Source organism: Malurus melanocephalus, unplaced genomic scaffold (genome assembly GCF_030028575.1).
Source record: "Malurus melanocephalus ecotype Western Australia unplaced genomic scaffold, MMel_1.1 scaffold_163, whole genome shotgun sequence".
Classification (NCBI taxonomy): Eukaryota; Metazoa; Chordata; class Aves; order Passeriformes; family Maluridae; genus Malurus; species Malurus melanocephalus.
In genome coordinates this window covers 733,734-748,524 of record NW_026623395.1, presented here as the reverse complement: position 1 = coordinate 748,524, position 14,791 = coordinate 733,734, and the positions used below count along the sequence as shown (strand labels likewise).

Here is a 14,791-nt window from a genome sequence, read left to right as displayed (position 1 = left end):
TGAAGTTCTGCTTTGCCTTGTACAATTACAGGTTCCAAAGGAAAACAGAACTGAATTTTGGCTTGGCAATTGAAAATAATTTTTGATTTGTATAACTCCTTCCCTGTGYTGGTGATTTCAGAAGACAAGGATGGAGTTACATTARAGATAAGCATATTTACCTAATGAGAATGAGTATTATATTTTCTTGTTTTTAGATACATCGTCCCTTTATAGYTTTCAATTGTCTGGCATAAGAATGAAGAAATCTGATAGAGAACAGCTGAAGCAAAGCCTTTTCTGCAGCCGTGTAAGCACAGAGGTAGGGATTGCAGTATRAGCTCTGTGTTATGAGTATTGATTTTTCTGCTTAATACAAAATATTTTAAGTCAAGCTAAAAAATACATTGCAGAATCTGCCAGAATGTATTACTGTTGTGTACCTTACAATAGCAGCAGCATTGTCTAATGAGACTTGTAAGYTGGAGGTGCTGTAAATTTGTAAGAAAAATAATTTCTCTATGTCCAGTAAATAGCCATTTTAGATGCAACAGTGGTGTTTACTTTGGAGAAATTAGTGGTAATAAATGAGAGCTCATTAAGGAAACCCTGTTTGAGATGCTGTCTTTTTATGTAGTTTGCTAAAACTAAAAATAATATTTGTTCAAATATTATTAGTGTTGAAATTAAACAAATGTAAATATTCACAGCACAGGCTTTAGTTTCTGAAATTAYTGAAGATTTAAGGCAGTTGGTAAACTAAAGCTCAGCCATTTAATTTTAATATACTTTAARTAGTTTAAAAGGTGAAGGTAGAACTTAATAAAAAGGTGAATGCTTCTCTTTTTTTTTTTTTGGAATGACTTTAGAGAAGCTTCACCAGTACTGGTCTCAGCACTGACTAATGATAAGTCAAGTGTACCATTGAGTAGGGAAGCTCGTGCAATAGGCCAATAGAAGTAGAGTAAGAGTTTGTCCTTTGGCTTTTATAGTTTTGTTTTGATTATTGAAATGTGGTTGAACTTAGCTTGAGTTTAGTTAAAATGATCTTGTTCTGTCTGACCTGAAATTTGTCCATTTTGTCTAGAGGTAGTGTCAATGTGAAATATAGATGTTTTTTTGCAGAAGCCTTGGAGCTTTCCCTGAAGTTCTGGGCTGGCTGCCTTCCAGCTGTGAACCAGCCATGGGTGCTCCAGCCATGCAGCRCTGAACCCCCAAGTTCCTGCAACTGAGCCAAGTTTTGTGCTGCTCTTTCACAACAGATTCATGCTTGGCACAAGTGGAGCSTGCACAAAGAATTGTTTGGTTGCAAAAGATTTTGAAAACAATCCATATTRTAAATTGAATGTATGCAAGAGCATTTTACTGTAGCTGAATTTAGAGGAAAAACCCATCTATTTCTACAGCATAAGCCAATGCTCTTCTGCACCTTAATCATGGTGAGTGAGAAACTATTTTAATCTGTGGTTAAAAGTAAGCTTGATTGTTGTTTGATTCCTGTAGTTATTACAGGAAAACCAAGCATCCACTTATATCTACAATCATAGTTATTACTTGATATGCTTTATTTACATTTAAAATATTGTTTTCCTGCCCATTCCTTTTAATTACATCCACCTGTCTATTGATTATGGATTGGCAATGTGAAAAATAAGGGCAAAGGTCAAACTAATTCCAGAGAAAGCTGCTCATATGCAAACAAGGTAATTTTAACTAAAAACTGACAATACAGTTATAGCTGTGRGGCTGGAGATCATAATAGATGAGGAATTAATTATTTTAAATGAGGCATTAAAGGATAATGAAAAGTTATGAGTTACTTTTCCTTAAGTTTCATTCCCAGTGGCTTCATTTCTGACGATACTGGTGTGCAAATATAGGCATGGTAATGTGGGCATAGAAATRAACATCGACCTCAGGCTAAAATCATGAGGAAAAATAAAAAAATTCAATTTTTTGGTTCAGGATTTATAAAAGATCACTACTTATGGCTACAACCTAGATAATTTCTTTTTCTCCTGAAATTACAATGAACGTTTGTATTAAAGAAAAACAAAATACACTACAAAGTAGTAACTTTGGGCCTAAATCCATATTGCTATTTTTTTGGTTTTTTTGAGAGGCGAAAAAAGACTCAATTCCCTACATATTAGAGTTTTACAGCTATTTTCTYATTTGTAATATACAAGTTATAAACAGAGACCCTCAGTTTTAATATGGAAACAGCTTAGGAAATAATTCCTTGGAAATAATCTTGGGGCAAGCTGCAAACCTCACATTTCATGCTTTTTATACTGTGAGTAACATATTGTACTTGAGAAGTAAAAACAATTGATTTCCAGCTTCACTATCCAATTAAAACTGTCTGWTTCCTATGAGCTGGAGCAGGATAATTCATGGTATCTACAAATTGTATTCTTTCCCAAAGACATAAAGTGGCAGTCAGGTCATTTTTTACAAATGCACATTACATTCAAAAGAAGTCTAGTAAAAGATTATTATTATGCAAGAATTTGTAGTTTCTRGAATGAAGAAAACATTCAGCTTGGAATATAATATGTGAGCAGTGCTCCTACAAATCATCCCTTGTTCAGTGTTCATACAGAGCTSRGGGACTGCTCTTCCTGTGGAGTCWCATCACTGCAGGCAACTCTCCTCAAATAACCAACATTAAAACAACATTAAAGGATAACATCAATGACATCACATGGGGAAATCTGTGCCAATAAAAAGTCTCAAATGCCATAGGGGGTGGAGAATATAATTTGCAATCAATAATTTAAAACATTTAAAATAAAATTTGATGTACTTCTCTRTCCCTTACACATCACTTACTTTGAGAAGTTTGTGTGGCTATAAACTTCTTTATCAAGGCGTCAGTAGTTTGTGTGTAAAGGCTGAGAGCRTATTTGAGGGACTGTAGGTCGGGGCTCTTTTCCAGGAAATTCTTTTTCAGCCCACTTCCTCCAGCATGGAAGTATTGCTAAAATGAAAAACAAATGTGGTTGTTCACAGAGGAAAATTATCTGAGAAAGGCCTCGGTTACAGACATACAATTTTAGGTGCAATTTTTAAATGGTTGTTTAGAAGTAGCAACAGACATGTATAGATTTATTATAGTGTTTGTGRTAACTGTCATAATCTATAGTTCAAAGCTTCTTCCCAAGGTTTAAAAAAAAACATTAAGAAAGAAATACACAGAATTTTAATTTTGTATATAATAATACTTCATAATCCGAAGTATTTGTTTGCCAAAACTGGACAARTATTTGCAGCATTCTTTTAGGTTGCAGAGAATGGAATCATTATAATTCTTTATCTAGAAAAAAAACCCAAAACCCAGCATCACACACCCCTCTCAAATGAAGGCATGGTTTACAAACACAGGTAAAGAATATATTCCTTTTTAAGAAAAAGGGAATTTTGTTAAAATTTTCAGTGTGAAGTTTTGGAGCAGCAGTGTGAGAAGATGACTACTGTTCTGCTGGCACAGCTAGATTTGGAAAAACAAATATGTTTACCACTTCAATGACAAACTATGCAAACTATATATATATATAATACTGTATATATAAATGTATGCTATTATGTTTTCAAACACAAAGCTGAGTTCAGAAAATCTGGGGGGACAGATTCAGAATCTTCCCTTCTTTCTCCCACAATGAAGAATTTTTCCTTAAGTTTTATACAAGAGAGTCCTTGATAAATTAATACACTTTAGCTACAATGGAAAGATAAATGTGCCACACCTCCATTTTGTTCAAACACCTTGGAAAGCATTTTGCAACCCAGATTGCAGGTCTAGGTCTCAAGATCAATGAARCTTCCATTAATGGCTAATTAGTAAAAACAAGCAGTGTTTTTCAGGAAGGCACTGTGACTATTTGATGATGTGATATTGGTCCACTCTGCACCAGAAGTGTTGGGGACTGTCAGTACAATTACTCTCCCTGCCTTTTTGGAGTTTTGCCAAAGAGTACATACAATACATAGTTGCAATTCACATCCCTACATATCCACTCAGTGCTGTATGCCAAGTTTATCTGGACAGCTCAGACCTACAGTCCACAATGCCCTTTGCATTTAGTGTACACATTTCATCTTCCAGTTCTCAAGATTCTGCAGGAGATAAAACAAACGTTTCATAACAGTTATTATTTACATTTCTGTGTTGCTGGCTACTGACTTTTACTGGGAAAAAATATCTGTAGGAGCAAAACATGGGATTTGAAGTCATCAGGCTGCAAAGTTTTATACTGCATTAATACTATGGGGTATTGGTGTCAGTTTAAAAGGTTCTCACTAAATCACCTCTGTCTTCTCTTCATTACATAAATGTAATCTAAGCGTATTACTTCATACTGTATGTTCCAAAGAAGTCTCTTGCMTTAATTCCTTAAGAGTTTAGTCATGATTTCACTAAGGATTATAATCAATTTTTAAGCAAGTGTTAAAATCTGTTAATAGCTTTTTTCTGTTATTGTGACAATTACTGTGTTTTTTTTAAAGTTGTGTCTCCCAATAAAATGTTATCTGCAGCAGCAACTACAAATGGCTGAAATCCTCATGAAAGCTAATAGCCATATAAAGAAACAAGGACGCCTGCCCCTCGCTTTCTTGAGGTTTTTTTTGTTGTTGTTTTGGTTTTTTTCTTTGTTTTGTTTTGTTTTGCCCATAAATAGTACATTTTGCAAACAAAATCAGCAGTGTGAACMTATCTTTACTGTATGGAACCAAATATAGAAAAATAATGAGTAAACAGGGTTTTACAGATTCAGCTGGATCAGTTATTACCCTGTTCCGTAGAGATGGAAACCTTAAAMTAATTCACCTGCTACTCTTGCTCCTCTCTGAGGGGTTTCAGGGTTTACAGGTCACACAAAAGGTTTGAAAGTCACATTGACAAATGAAAGGGGCARATGTCAAGTGTATGGAAATCAGTGCTGGAGCCACTGCAGTCTCAGCCAAAACCTGACTAATGCCACACAAGCCCTTTTGGGTATTGTCTCTGTAGTCTCTGGGTGTACAGTAGAAAGTAGGACAATATTATCCATGAACATTGTCTCTGGGCTGACATAATGAGGTGGCAGASAACTCAGTTTGAGATAGCTGAGGCCAGAAAGCCGTTTCTCCTAAATGTAAATTGCAAATTTAGAAAAAAGAAATTTTGCTATGATTCTTTTTACATAATACAAAGATGGATAATATGCTATATATATTTTTAAGATTAAAAATTACTCCTTTACTTTATATTCTTCAAGGGATTAATAATACCATTCACTATTAAATCATAATTGTTTCTCTTTGAATTTAATTAAAGGAAAAATAAAAACACTGCAAGTACAGACATAGTCCTCCCTGCAAGACCCTTCCTTACCATAATGAGCTACCCAATTTCTGAACACCATAGGCCATTTTTACCATTCTTCTATTCTTATTTGGGCAGCCATGATTTTTGCTTTTTAACAAACTGCATTTACTTAGTATTACCAAAAAGATCTATATTTTGATCWTTAAACTTATGAACTACATTCCTAAATACACATAGCAATCTTCTTTTCTTGAGTGAACTCACAAAGTTTGCCTTTTTTCACTTTCTACCAGTATAAGCCCAATTTCTGCATGAACAAGGTTATCTGTTAAATATTTTGGATAGAAKTGATTTTGCCATATCAGGTTCTAAGTACAGTAGGCAGTTGTGATGCATACGGTCATTGGCTTGCAATTTGAGAAGAGGTTTCTCAGAAGGCATTCTTTAGCTCAGGTTATGAATGTTATGAATTAATAATTATAATTTAGCACACAGATGATATGCTGAATTAACACAGGGTTTTTCCCTATTTAATATTTTTCTTCCAATTCTAGATTTTTTTTTTAGTAAAACAATACTTATCAATACCTCTGTAAGGATTTAAGCACTGGAAATTTAAGCAAGATTAGAGTTTACATTTTTCCAACTTTTGTGTGCTTAGAACAAATGCTTTGAAAAGAATATAATTAGATTTGCATACTTTACTGAGGAGTTCACATGGCTTAATTTGGAGCACACAGCACTTCAACAATTTGTTCCATTCATGTTATCACGTTACTAATCCCCAATTATTTTTGTTTCTGAAAGAGATGCCAATTCCACTACAAATACAAAACATGACAGTTGGGAGGCCTTCTCTGTTACTCTTGCTTACCTTGGAGACTTTTATTGCAAAACACTTGACCATAAGTATTTCCTCTTATTTATATCTTCAATTTTRTACTTAAGTAGCTGCCTCCATCCCTTCCTGATGTGCTGTCCCTTCCCAGCGGACACAAAAATATGCTGTTATTCTAGAAACTGATTGCTTTAAAGTTATTTACACAAAGTAATGGTGAAAGCCAATGKGAGAAAGACTGATAAGTAAATGAAATAATATTCCTTAATTACTTATTTTGACTTCAGAAACCAAATTCACAAAGACTGCATGTTTCCTGTTTTTTATCTAAAAACCAATCAGTCATTCTTTGGCATTCCAGCACAGAGCAGAAAAACACTTAAAGCTGTACCTTTATAGTAACTAGTGCCACGTCCATTATTGCACACTGCCTCAGGGTCAGGCTTTTGGCTTCCTCTCGGATCACATGGTCCTGCAAAGCAAGAGACTGCAGTTGGTTTTGAAAGAGACACAATATTGTGAATATGTCAAAAAACCAAACAAACAAATCCACCAAATGCCCCCCAAGGACTATGATTAACAGGGATTAATTCAACTGCAGAATCCTTTTACAAAAAAATTATAACCTAGAGCAATCATGTTGTTTCTTGAAAACACAGACTGCTGAGAACCTGATCCACTGTTTAATACTGAGCATTACTTCTTTTCCTAGGATACATGATTTCTCTGTTTTGGGGGTTGGGGGAAAGGTTAAAATTTAACTTAAAATAATTATATTAGATTATATAGAAGTAATTAATTTTATTAATAAACCTGACAGTTTACCAAATGTTTGTTAATGCCCTGAGTTTTAAAAAAAAAAGGGGGTCCTGTCAGAACATGTTAGATTCATAGAGTGACTACACTCCTGCTAAATCTTTGTCTAAATMAGCAATCAGTGATTTCCTTAGGAAATAATTTTAACTCCTCTAGCAAACTGAACAATCCTTCATAGAGGCCTCAAATACCACATTTCTGTACAAATGGGAAATCCTAATGGCAGAATTGACTGGMAAACAAGCGACATCTGTATCAAACATCTCTGCATTCCATCAAGTGGACTCCAGCACTCAAGTGCTGAAGACTTCAATGCAGGGGTACATGCCGTGTTTTAATGAACACCATAAATAGCACACAGAAAGAAATTTATTGGTATTCTCACCTTAGGGGKTTTTTGCTTTGTTTTTAATATTTWAWTTTTTTTTTCTGATGATGTTTAATGCTCATAAGGCCTAATTGTGCAATATGGGAATGTTGGTTTCTTGACCCACACAATGAACACTTACCATATAAAGTCTTTTATTCATAATTTAGTTTTGATGAAGCTGTAAAATAATTATTCACTTCTKAGTAGTTACTGCCATATTCAATCTTATTATAATATATAAGAACGAGAATGAGGCATGAGCTATGGCCTCACAGTCACTAATATTTCATCCACTTTTTCTGTTAGCACAAGCCATTCACAGCTTCATCTAGCTCCATTACCTTGAGTTTTGACAGTTGTCCAAGATCTTTGGCTGCACTGAATATCATCTGGGGTCCCTGTAATCACATTGAAAATTAAGGAAATAGACTCACAACAGCACGTTTGCTTTTTATGTCAACACAATCTTATTTTCTGCTAGAATGTTGGCCAAAGTCACTGTTTTGCAAAGCTAAATAAAAGTTTCAGTTCCACAGGAGACACATTTTAATTTAGTTGATAAGGCCAAGTAGTTGAATGCCTGCAGCAAGATTCCCTCCAGTATCCTATAGCTGATACAAATATTGCACATTCTGCTGAGAGTGATTTTGTGTTCTCCTTTCTGCTATCTCATTTTGTGTTTAATACTTGAAGCTAAGCTGTGATTGTTCTCAGTGTGTGTCAGTGAGATGTTTGTCTATAACTGCAGCTCTCAGGTGCTGGGCTAAAATAAATATACTGGGAAGTGAGCAGCCCTGAGAATCCTGCAAAAGCCTGTGCATGGGGAAAACTCAGCTGAGTAAAATGCAGCACAATGGTGTACTGTGAGCCAGAGCCCGTTCTTAAAGAAAAAAAATCTGAAGTGTTATGAAGTTACAGCACTATTGTACAATTGCCAAATCCTGGCATGACACTAAAGGCCATTACCCACACRTTTGTCTCAGACAAACAGAATTCTACAGTAATTCCATGCTCACATCTTTTATCACAATTACTCCAAGCAATGTAATTACCAGTGCAGTTACATGGCAGTTCAGCAAGACATAGTTCTGATTATCTGGATTTCAGGAAAAGAAGATTCATGCAGCTTACATTGAACTAATTTTTCATTAGTCTTTCTGTTCCAAAGAGTTTCAGTTTCCAGAAATAATTTTGCTTCTTATATGCTTCAATTGAAGAAGATGTAATGTAGAACTATAGCTGAATTCTTCATTGCTTTTTAGTAGCAATAATTGTAAGATATATATATATATATATATATATATTCATCCATATATATAAGTAAATGAAAAAATAAACCCTCTTTCTGAATGCCTGTGCCTCCCATCCTCAAACAGAGAAACATTCAGGGCTAGAAAAACAGTATCCTACTTTTCAGTGATTTTTAAAATTATGTGTTCAAAAGCAAACAGAGGTAGCAAAATAAATGGAAGTAATTCACGATGCCTGCCAGTGATGCTTCATATAGAGGCTACCACCAGGAAAATTCACTTCTAAATTTGTTGTCCTATGAATCAGTGTAACAACTGATCCTGCATAAAGCTAATAAATGCTCTTAACACATGATGGAAAAATGCATTTACCCAATTTAAACCCTGCTTATGTATTTGCAGATAAAATTTGCACCAAAAAATCTGAAAAGCAAATTAAAGATCTCAGAAATATAAATTTTAAACAGTCACTTATTGAAAGAGAGGTTGTTTCTAATCATGCAGAGTAAACATAACAGTAATGACAGTAAATATGAACAAATTCAGTGACTGGAGTTCTGGCTAAGATCAGCTCTAGTCTACAATTTTTAACAGTTCAGGTAATTTCRTTACTATCTTAGCACATTTATACATGTTCTATTAGATTTTCTCCTGCCTGTCCAGCAGTATTTTTTCATGTATCTKCAATATATTATAGCATGATTTAATGATAAGCCTTTAACTTATGGATCCTGACCAACAGACTTTTAGCRGCTGAAATGGTACCATAGAATGTATAACAGCAAAGCTGCCCAAAGGGACACTGTGGCAACATCATGAATAGCTTGTCATAAGATGGTCAATTTATTTTAGACAAGATTGAAAACAAGAAGGATTAACATGTACATTATCCCATTCCCTTAAAAAAAAAGCGTTATCAAAAGGCCTCCAAGGCAGGCTGGCTTTGTTGATTATTAGACAGAATCAGATTTCACTGTTGCCCTCAGCTCAYTGACCAGAGTTCATGTCAGGCCATGCCCCACAAGACTCTCCTGTGCAGCACCAGCACTTTCTGTAAGTACACCTCTTTATCTTCCCTTTCCTCAGCAGGCTGGAAATGCAGTTCTGCCCAATGAAGACCTCCTGTCAAGTCTGCTATTAAAATACYTCAAATCTTTACAGCTATATTTGGCTTAAGCTTCCTGATGTTAATTAAGTTCTGCCTCAAGATAAGAAGTGGCACAGCAGGCAGGGCTGGAGGAAGAAGGGACAGGGCATCCCTGGTTTTCTCAAACCTGCAAAACTGGAAGTGATTGGATTTCTGATGCAACTGGGAAGGGCAAGGAACACKCTTTGTGTTACTCTGCACAGTGAAGCCAAGAGAAATGAGGTTTAACATCCCTTGTATAAGAGCACACCCCAAAGCCAGCAATTCTTTCACATGACTGCATCCATAAAAACTGCTCAGAGTTGGGGCAGGCAGTAAATGAAGGAGCAAAGTCTTCCTCACCAGCWAAGAGCAAGCTGGAAACACCTGAGAGCAACACACTGCCAGTGCAGGTCAAGGTAYAGAACAGATTGGGGCAGACCCCATGGCAAACACCTGATCAAGCACATTATTACAATCCTTTAAAGCAGCTGAGAATTACTCCTGGAACACTTACAGTTTGGTCTGTCAGTGGTGGAAGCACAATTTGTTTTTCTATTTTGTTTAAGACCAACTTCCAGAGCTCTTTCAAAACCCGTTTCAGAACTGTCTTCTCACAGATTTTTGCAGCGACACTTAAACTGGAATAAAACCAAACACAAACCAGTCACCAAAAGTAGCATTAAGACTTCAGAGGTGCTCTATCACTRTATGCTCAGGCCATTAAGGTTTATCTTTTCTCTACTAATAAAAATTGCTCAGTAGCTAARTTGCAATATTATCAGTAAATATTTTTGGTAAAAAGACTTGCAGATTACAAACTCATAAATCTCCACTATCTAATTTAATGCTCAGTATATCACTGATGCACATTTATTGAAAATGCAAAATCCTGATGAGTTATAAAGTTTGATGGATGATACAATTTAGCACTCCCAYGCCCCTAAAATAAAGTTTTAGTATATAATTTGTGTCTTAAAAATAAAAAGCAAATGTCTCCCTTGTTTTGTAWTTCTACTGGGATGCAGAACTGGTTGCTGACAGCTAATGCAAATTTGCAGCTACTGTTTGGCAGCATTTATTTCTATATACTGATGTGTCTATGCGATCTTGTTATCTACTGCTTGCAGTAAAATTAAATTTTTGGAGCACCTTTTCCATCTTCACTTTGAAAATTTCTGACTGCAGAAAATATGCATAAGAAACCAAAAGGGTGTGTAACTTGTGTAAAAAAAATCCAGCTGCTGTTCAGATAGTGACCAGGTTTTTGGTGACACAGAAGTGCGTATCATTAAGCAGTGGGACATTGGGTACAAGCCTAGAACAAGTGCCAGACAATTTCACTAAGGGAATTGACTTTTGTTCTTTTGTTCAGCATCATCTTCATAACACAGCGTGTGGAAGAGAGAACCATGCACCAGTTCCTTTCCAATGACTCAAAACATGACAAGACATGGAAGGAAAAGYCTGTAGCTCATGTAAAAGTTGCTCAGGGTAAGTAAACAGGTGAAGCATGGGATGCTGCATACCTGTGAATAATACAAATATTAAAAATACTAGAGAGTGCTTCCAGGTATTAACAATGCTTCAGAGTAAAACCAAGTGTGCCTGACTGCAGCATCAGTTCCCAGTCTGTTACACAAATCTGTCACCACACTCACGTTTTGTCCAGGGAATCCATGAGAGGCCGAAGTGCAATCTCAGCATCAATGGCTGCRCTGTTCTTATTGGCTGCTGCATTCCCATTGCCTCTCATTTGATTCAGTTCATTGCTCATTTGTCTTACACAATCTTCAATAACAAATTGGAAACTATAGAATGAGAAAAAAGGAGAATGAAAGAATTCTGGGAGAGGAAATAATGATGACTTTGCATCAGGTTCTTCAACAAGATTTAAGTATATTCTGCAATGATGCAACGTTCACAATTGAAGATACTTGGTGTTACATTCTGAAAATCTRCTGAGGATCATAGGTAATGTAAGTAATTCATGCAGTGTTTTGATCTTTTCCCTGCCTTGTTTTCATTCCACCACACTTTTCATACCCTTGTAGATGTGCCAAATATTTATTTTCTGAAAGCAACAGATGTATCAGAATCTATAGGTTAAGTGTAAYTGACTACCAGCTAGGAACAACTTCACAAGATTTTATGTTTGGTGTGAAAGGATGATGCAAACAGATGACAATTAATAATTTTTCTCTTGATGGTTAAAATGAACCAAGCTTTGATATTCTTCTTGAGGAAAAAATAAAAAAAACTCCTATGGATTTTGCCCTGTTTGGCTCAACTTGACTTTTTTTCAGATTTCACACAGTCAGTGCCATCAGAAGGTTCGCTACTTCTTTGCAACTACAAAGAGTTAAAACACTTGGACTGTTTAAAATATCCTTTTGCAACAAACCCTTGCTTAGAAGTACTCAGACTCTTTCTCCCGGGAGTAATCTTTTTCACTTCAAGGTGGCTGTGAACACATTCTTGTTCCTCAAATTTGTACCCGTTTCAGCTTTTCCAAAAACTGCTCTGTTTCCTAACTGATCTGGTTAAGCGTCTGACAGTCTTATGGTGCTAYTGATGTGACAGTCTTTGGAAAATATATTGACCCAATGCAGAACAGCAGTTAATCAGTCACCAGTTCAGAGGCAGAAAGAGTCTCTGCACACACAGTAATTTGGTTTATGGATTGATTTACRATGGATAAAAATGGTTTAGTATTAGTTTATGACAGAAATGCAAAACAGAGGCCAAAAATATATGAGGCCTTTTAAGGTGAAAAGATAAATGGCAAAGATTAACTTGAGGAAAGTGAAAGAGAATTTACTGTGAGAGAAAAGAAACATATTTGGGCAGTAAGTTGTTCCAGTGACATGGCTAATTGTAAAAAGAGAATGAAATCTTCCCTGTGAAAACACTGGAAAAATCAGAAACTTCTCCAAATGCATTGAGAGTACACTTACCTACACATTCTAAAGCCCTAGACAAAATCTAGGCAGCTAGTGAAACTGCTCATGGAAATTCTTGGGACCGCTCCCTCCAACAAGAGCCAAAATTATGCATTGCCTTTCTTGACGTTATCCATCTTTCTAACATTGTTAACCTCACAAACCCAAGCAGTAAACTGCCCCATGAGGAATGTTCTAGCTATCTGGAGCATATCCTGGATTGAGCTATTCTGGGTTTGCTTTTGCAAAACCTAGTTGGCTCATTCAGAAAGAAGCCCTGGAAAGAAATAATAGTCATGCATTGTCAATGATCCGAGAACCAGAGCCTGGGAGCAAAAGTACAGCAAGACAATTCGGCAAACTAAGCACACTCAGGAAAAGCAGACTGTCCACTCAGACCGCCCATTGATGGATTAAATAAGCAACTCAGACTTTGCTTAATGAGCACCACTACAGCACTAATCTCTCTTAGATTTCTTTCTAATTTGAAGCAAAAGTAACTTGCTGCTTCTTATACCACAGTCACTGCTGGCACAGCACCATACTCATTCAGGACTGCAGTGAGCACTCTGATTAATGAAAGGTTTTGAGGGAAAGGCTYAGTAGACAATTTCTGCAGAGCCACAGGCAAGCAAATAACCCAAGAAGGCCATTCACAATGACCACTTGAAGCAGGCTAAACACAGACAGACATCCCTGGTTGAAGCAGACCACTTGGAAAAAGCTGTGAGTCTCAGGAAGTAATATAAACATGGTCAGAGAGGCAAGTTTAACATAGTATCAGGCAAGAAAATAACAGCGACTTTGCTTTCCAAAAAGCAGAACAAAAGCCATCAGCCTCACCTCTGTAACACACTCATGCTCACAGACATGTTCAGTTGTCTTTACAGCAATGTTACTGTTATTTGTTTCAGAATCTAAACACATACACAGATACAAATGCACACCACTCCACCAGGGCAAGCCGTGCCTCGGAACATCCAAACAATCACCCAGACTTTATCAATGAGGTAGATTTTTGAGCAGGAATATTTCTCTAAGGTTTGAAGTAAAATGGGTTTGTTACCTTGCAGCATATATTACACTGAGTTCATCCAATACATTGCTAAGTTTCACCTGAAGTTCTTTTAGAACAGTACTAGCTTCAGGATCCAGCTGCAAAGAGAGAAATAACATTATATTTTATTTATGCACTAAGTTTCTAGGTTTTCCATTGCAATAAATGAATTAGGAATTATGTGCAAAGATACACTGCACTATGGAAAACCAAATATGGAAACACCTGTTGCAACACAGGATTGCTTTAGTAGGCCTAGAAATACAATTACTATAAAAAAAAAAAAAGGAAAAATCTTTCATTACAGTAGTGAATATTTATGTTCTTAGAAATTAAAAAAATTACTTTCGTTGGGATTGTGGAAACTGTRTTGGCAGTCACAAGAAGAGAACTATCATTATCAGGCCAGTGCTATTCAACAAGGCACACCAAGAAAAGGATGCATGAAAAGTTAGTGCTTGTGTTACTATTAATGCCGATGCCCTTGTATTTTTATTATTTTTTTACATTTCACCACTGCTGGTATTTTGTTTTGTGATTTGCATCGAACTTGTTTCCATATTTCACATGTTTCCATAATGCAGTGTAAAATTAGAACAGCCAGCACTGAAAAAGATGGCTTGAAGATTCTCCATGCCAATTCTACTGATAGAGTATGTGGGAAGGGAATCTACCAAAATTCAGTACTGCTGTTTCTAAAAGCCATTAAGGCATACATAATTCAATTACAGAGCAACACATTCTGATGCTCTGATAGAGGTTTTCTAAACATAGGAAAAAAGTTAATGAAGGGGAGAAATACATTTTTACACTTACAGGGATGAGGATCCATGCACAGATATCAAAAAGGTACCCTGTTGGTATTGATCAGCAGCTTGTTTATTTGCTATGAATTTTTTCAAATAAAAAATAATTTTTTAATTCCCTGATCTTTAGCATTTAGGAAAAACAGTTACAGCCCATTCTGGTGTGATAGATGATCATCAGGGTCAAGAGCTGAATGTGAATTAATAGCTGRTGTTCCAGATCTTTCAGCTGTCTACATCACAGTGTAAAGGAATGATTTTCAATGATAACCCTTAACTTCTGGACTCTGTTCTGC

At 36.0% G+C, this 14,791-nt stretch overlaps 1 protein-coding gene across 1 annotated transcript in view; it reads right to left on the bottom strand.

Annotated features, from left to right (window-relative positions):
• The window catches only part of UNC13C (unc-13 homolog C), a 123,334-nt gene that overhangs the window by 9,491 nt on the left and 99,052 nt on the right, over positions 1–14,791 (bottom strand). The window contains 6 exon segments of the mRNA XM_057372082.1: positions 2,815–2,962; positions 6,520–6,600; positions 7,656–7,712; positions 10,208–10,331; positions 11,352–11,501; positions 13,699–13,787. Coding sequence (XP_057228065.1) covers positions 2,815–2,962; positions 6,520–6,600; positions 7,656–7,712; positions 10,208–10,331; positions 11,352–11,501; positions 13,699–13,787 — 649 coding nt within the window.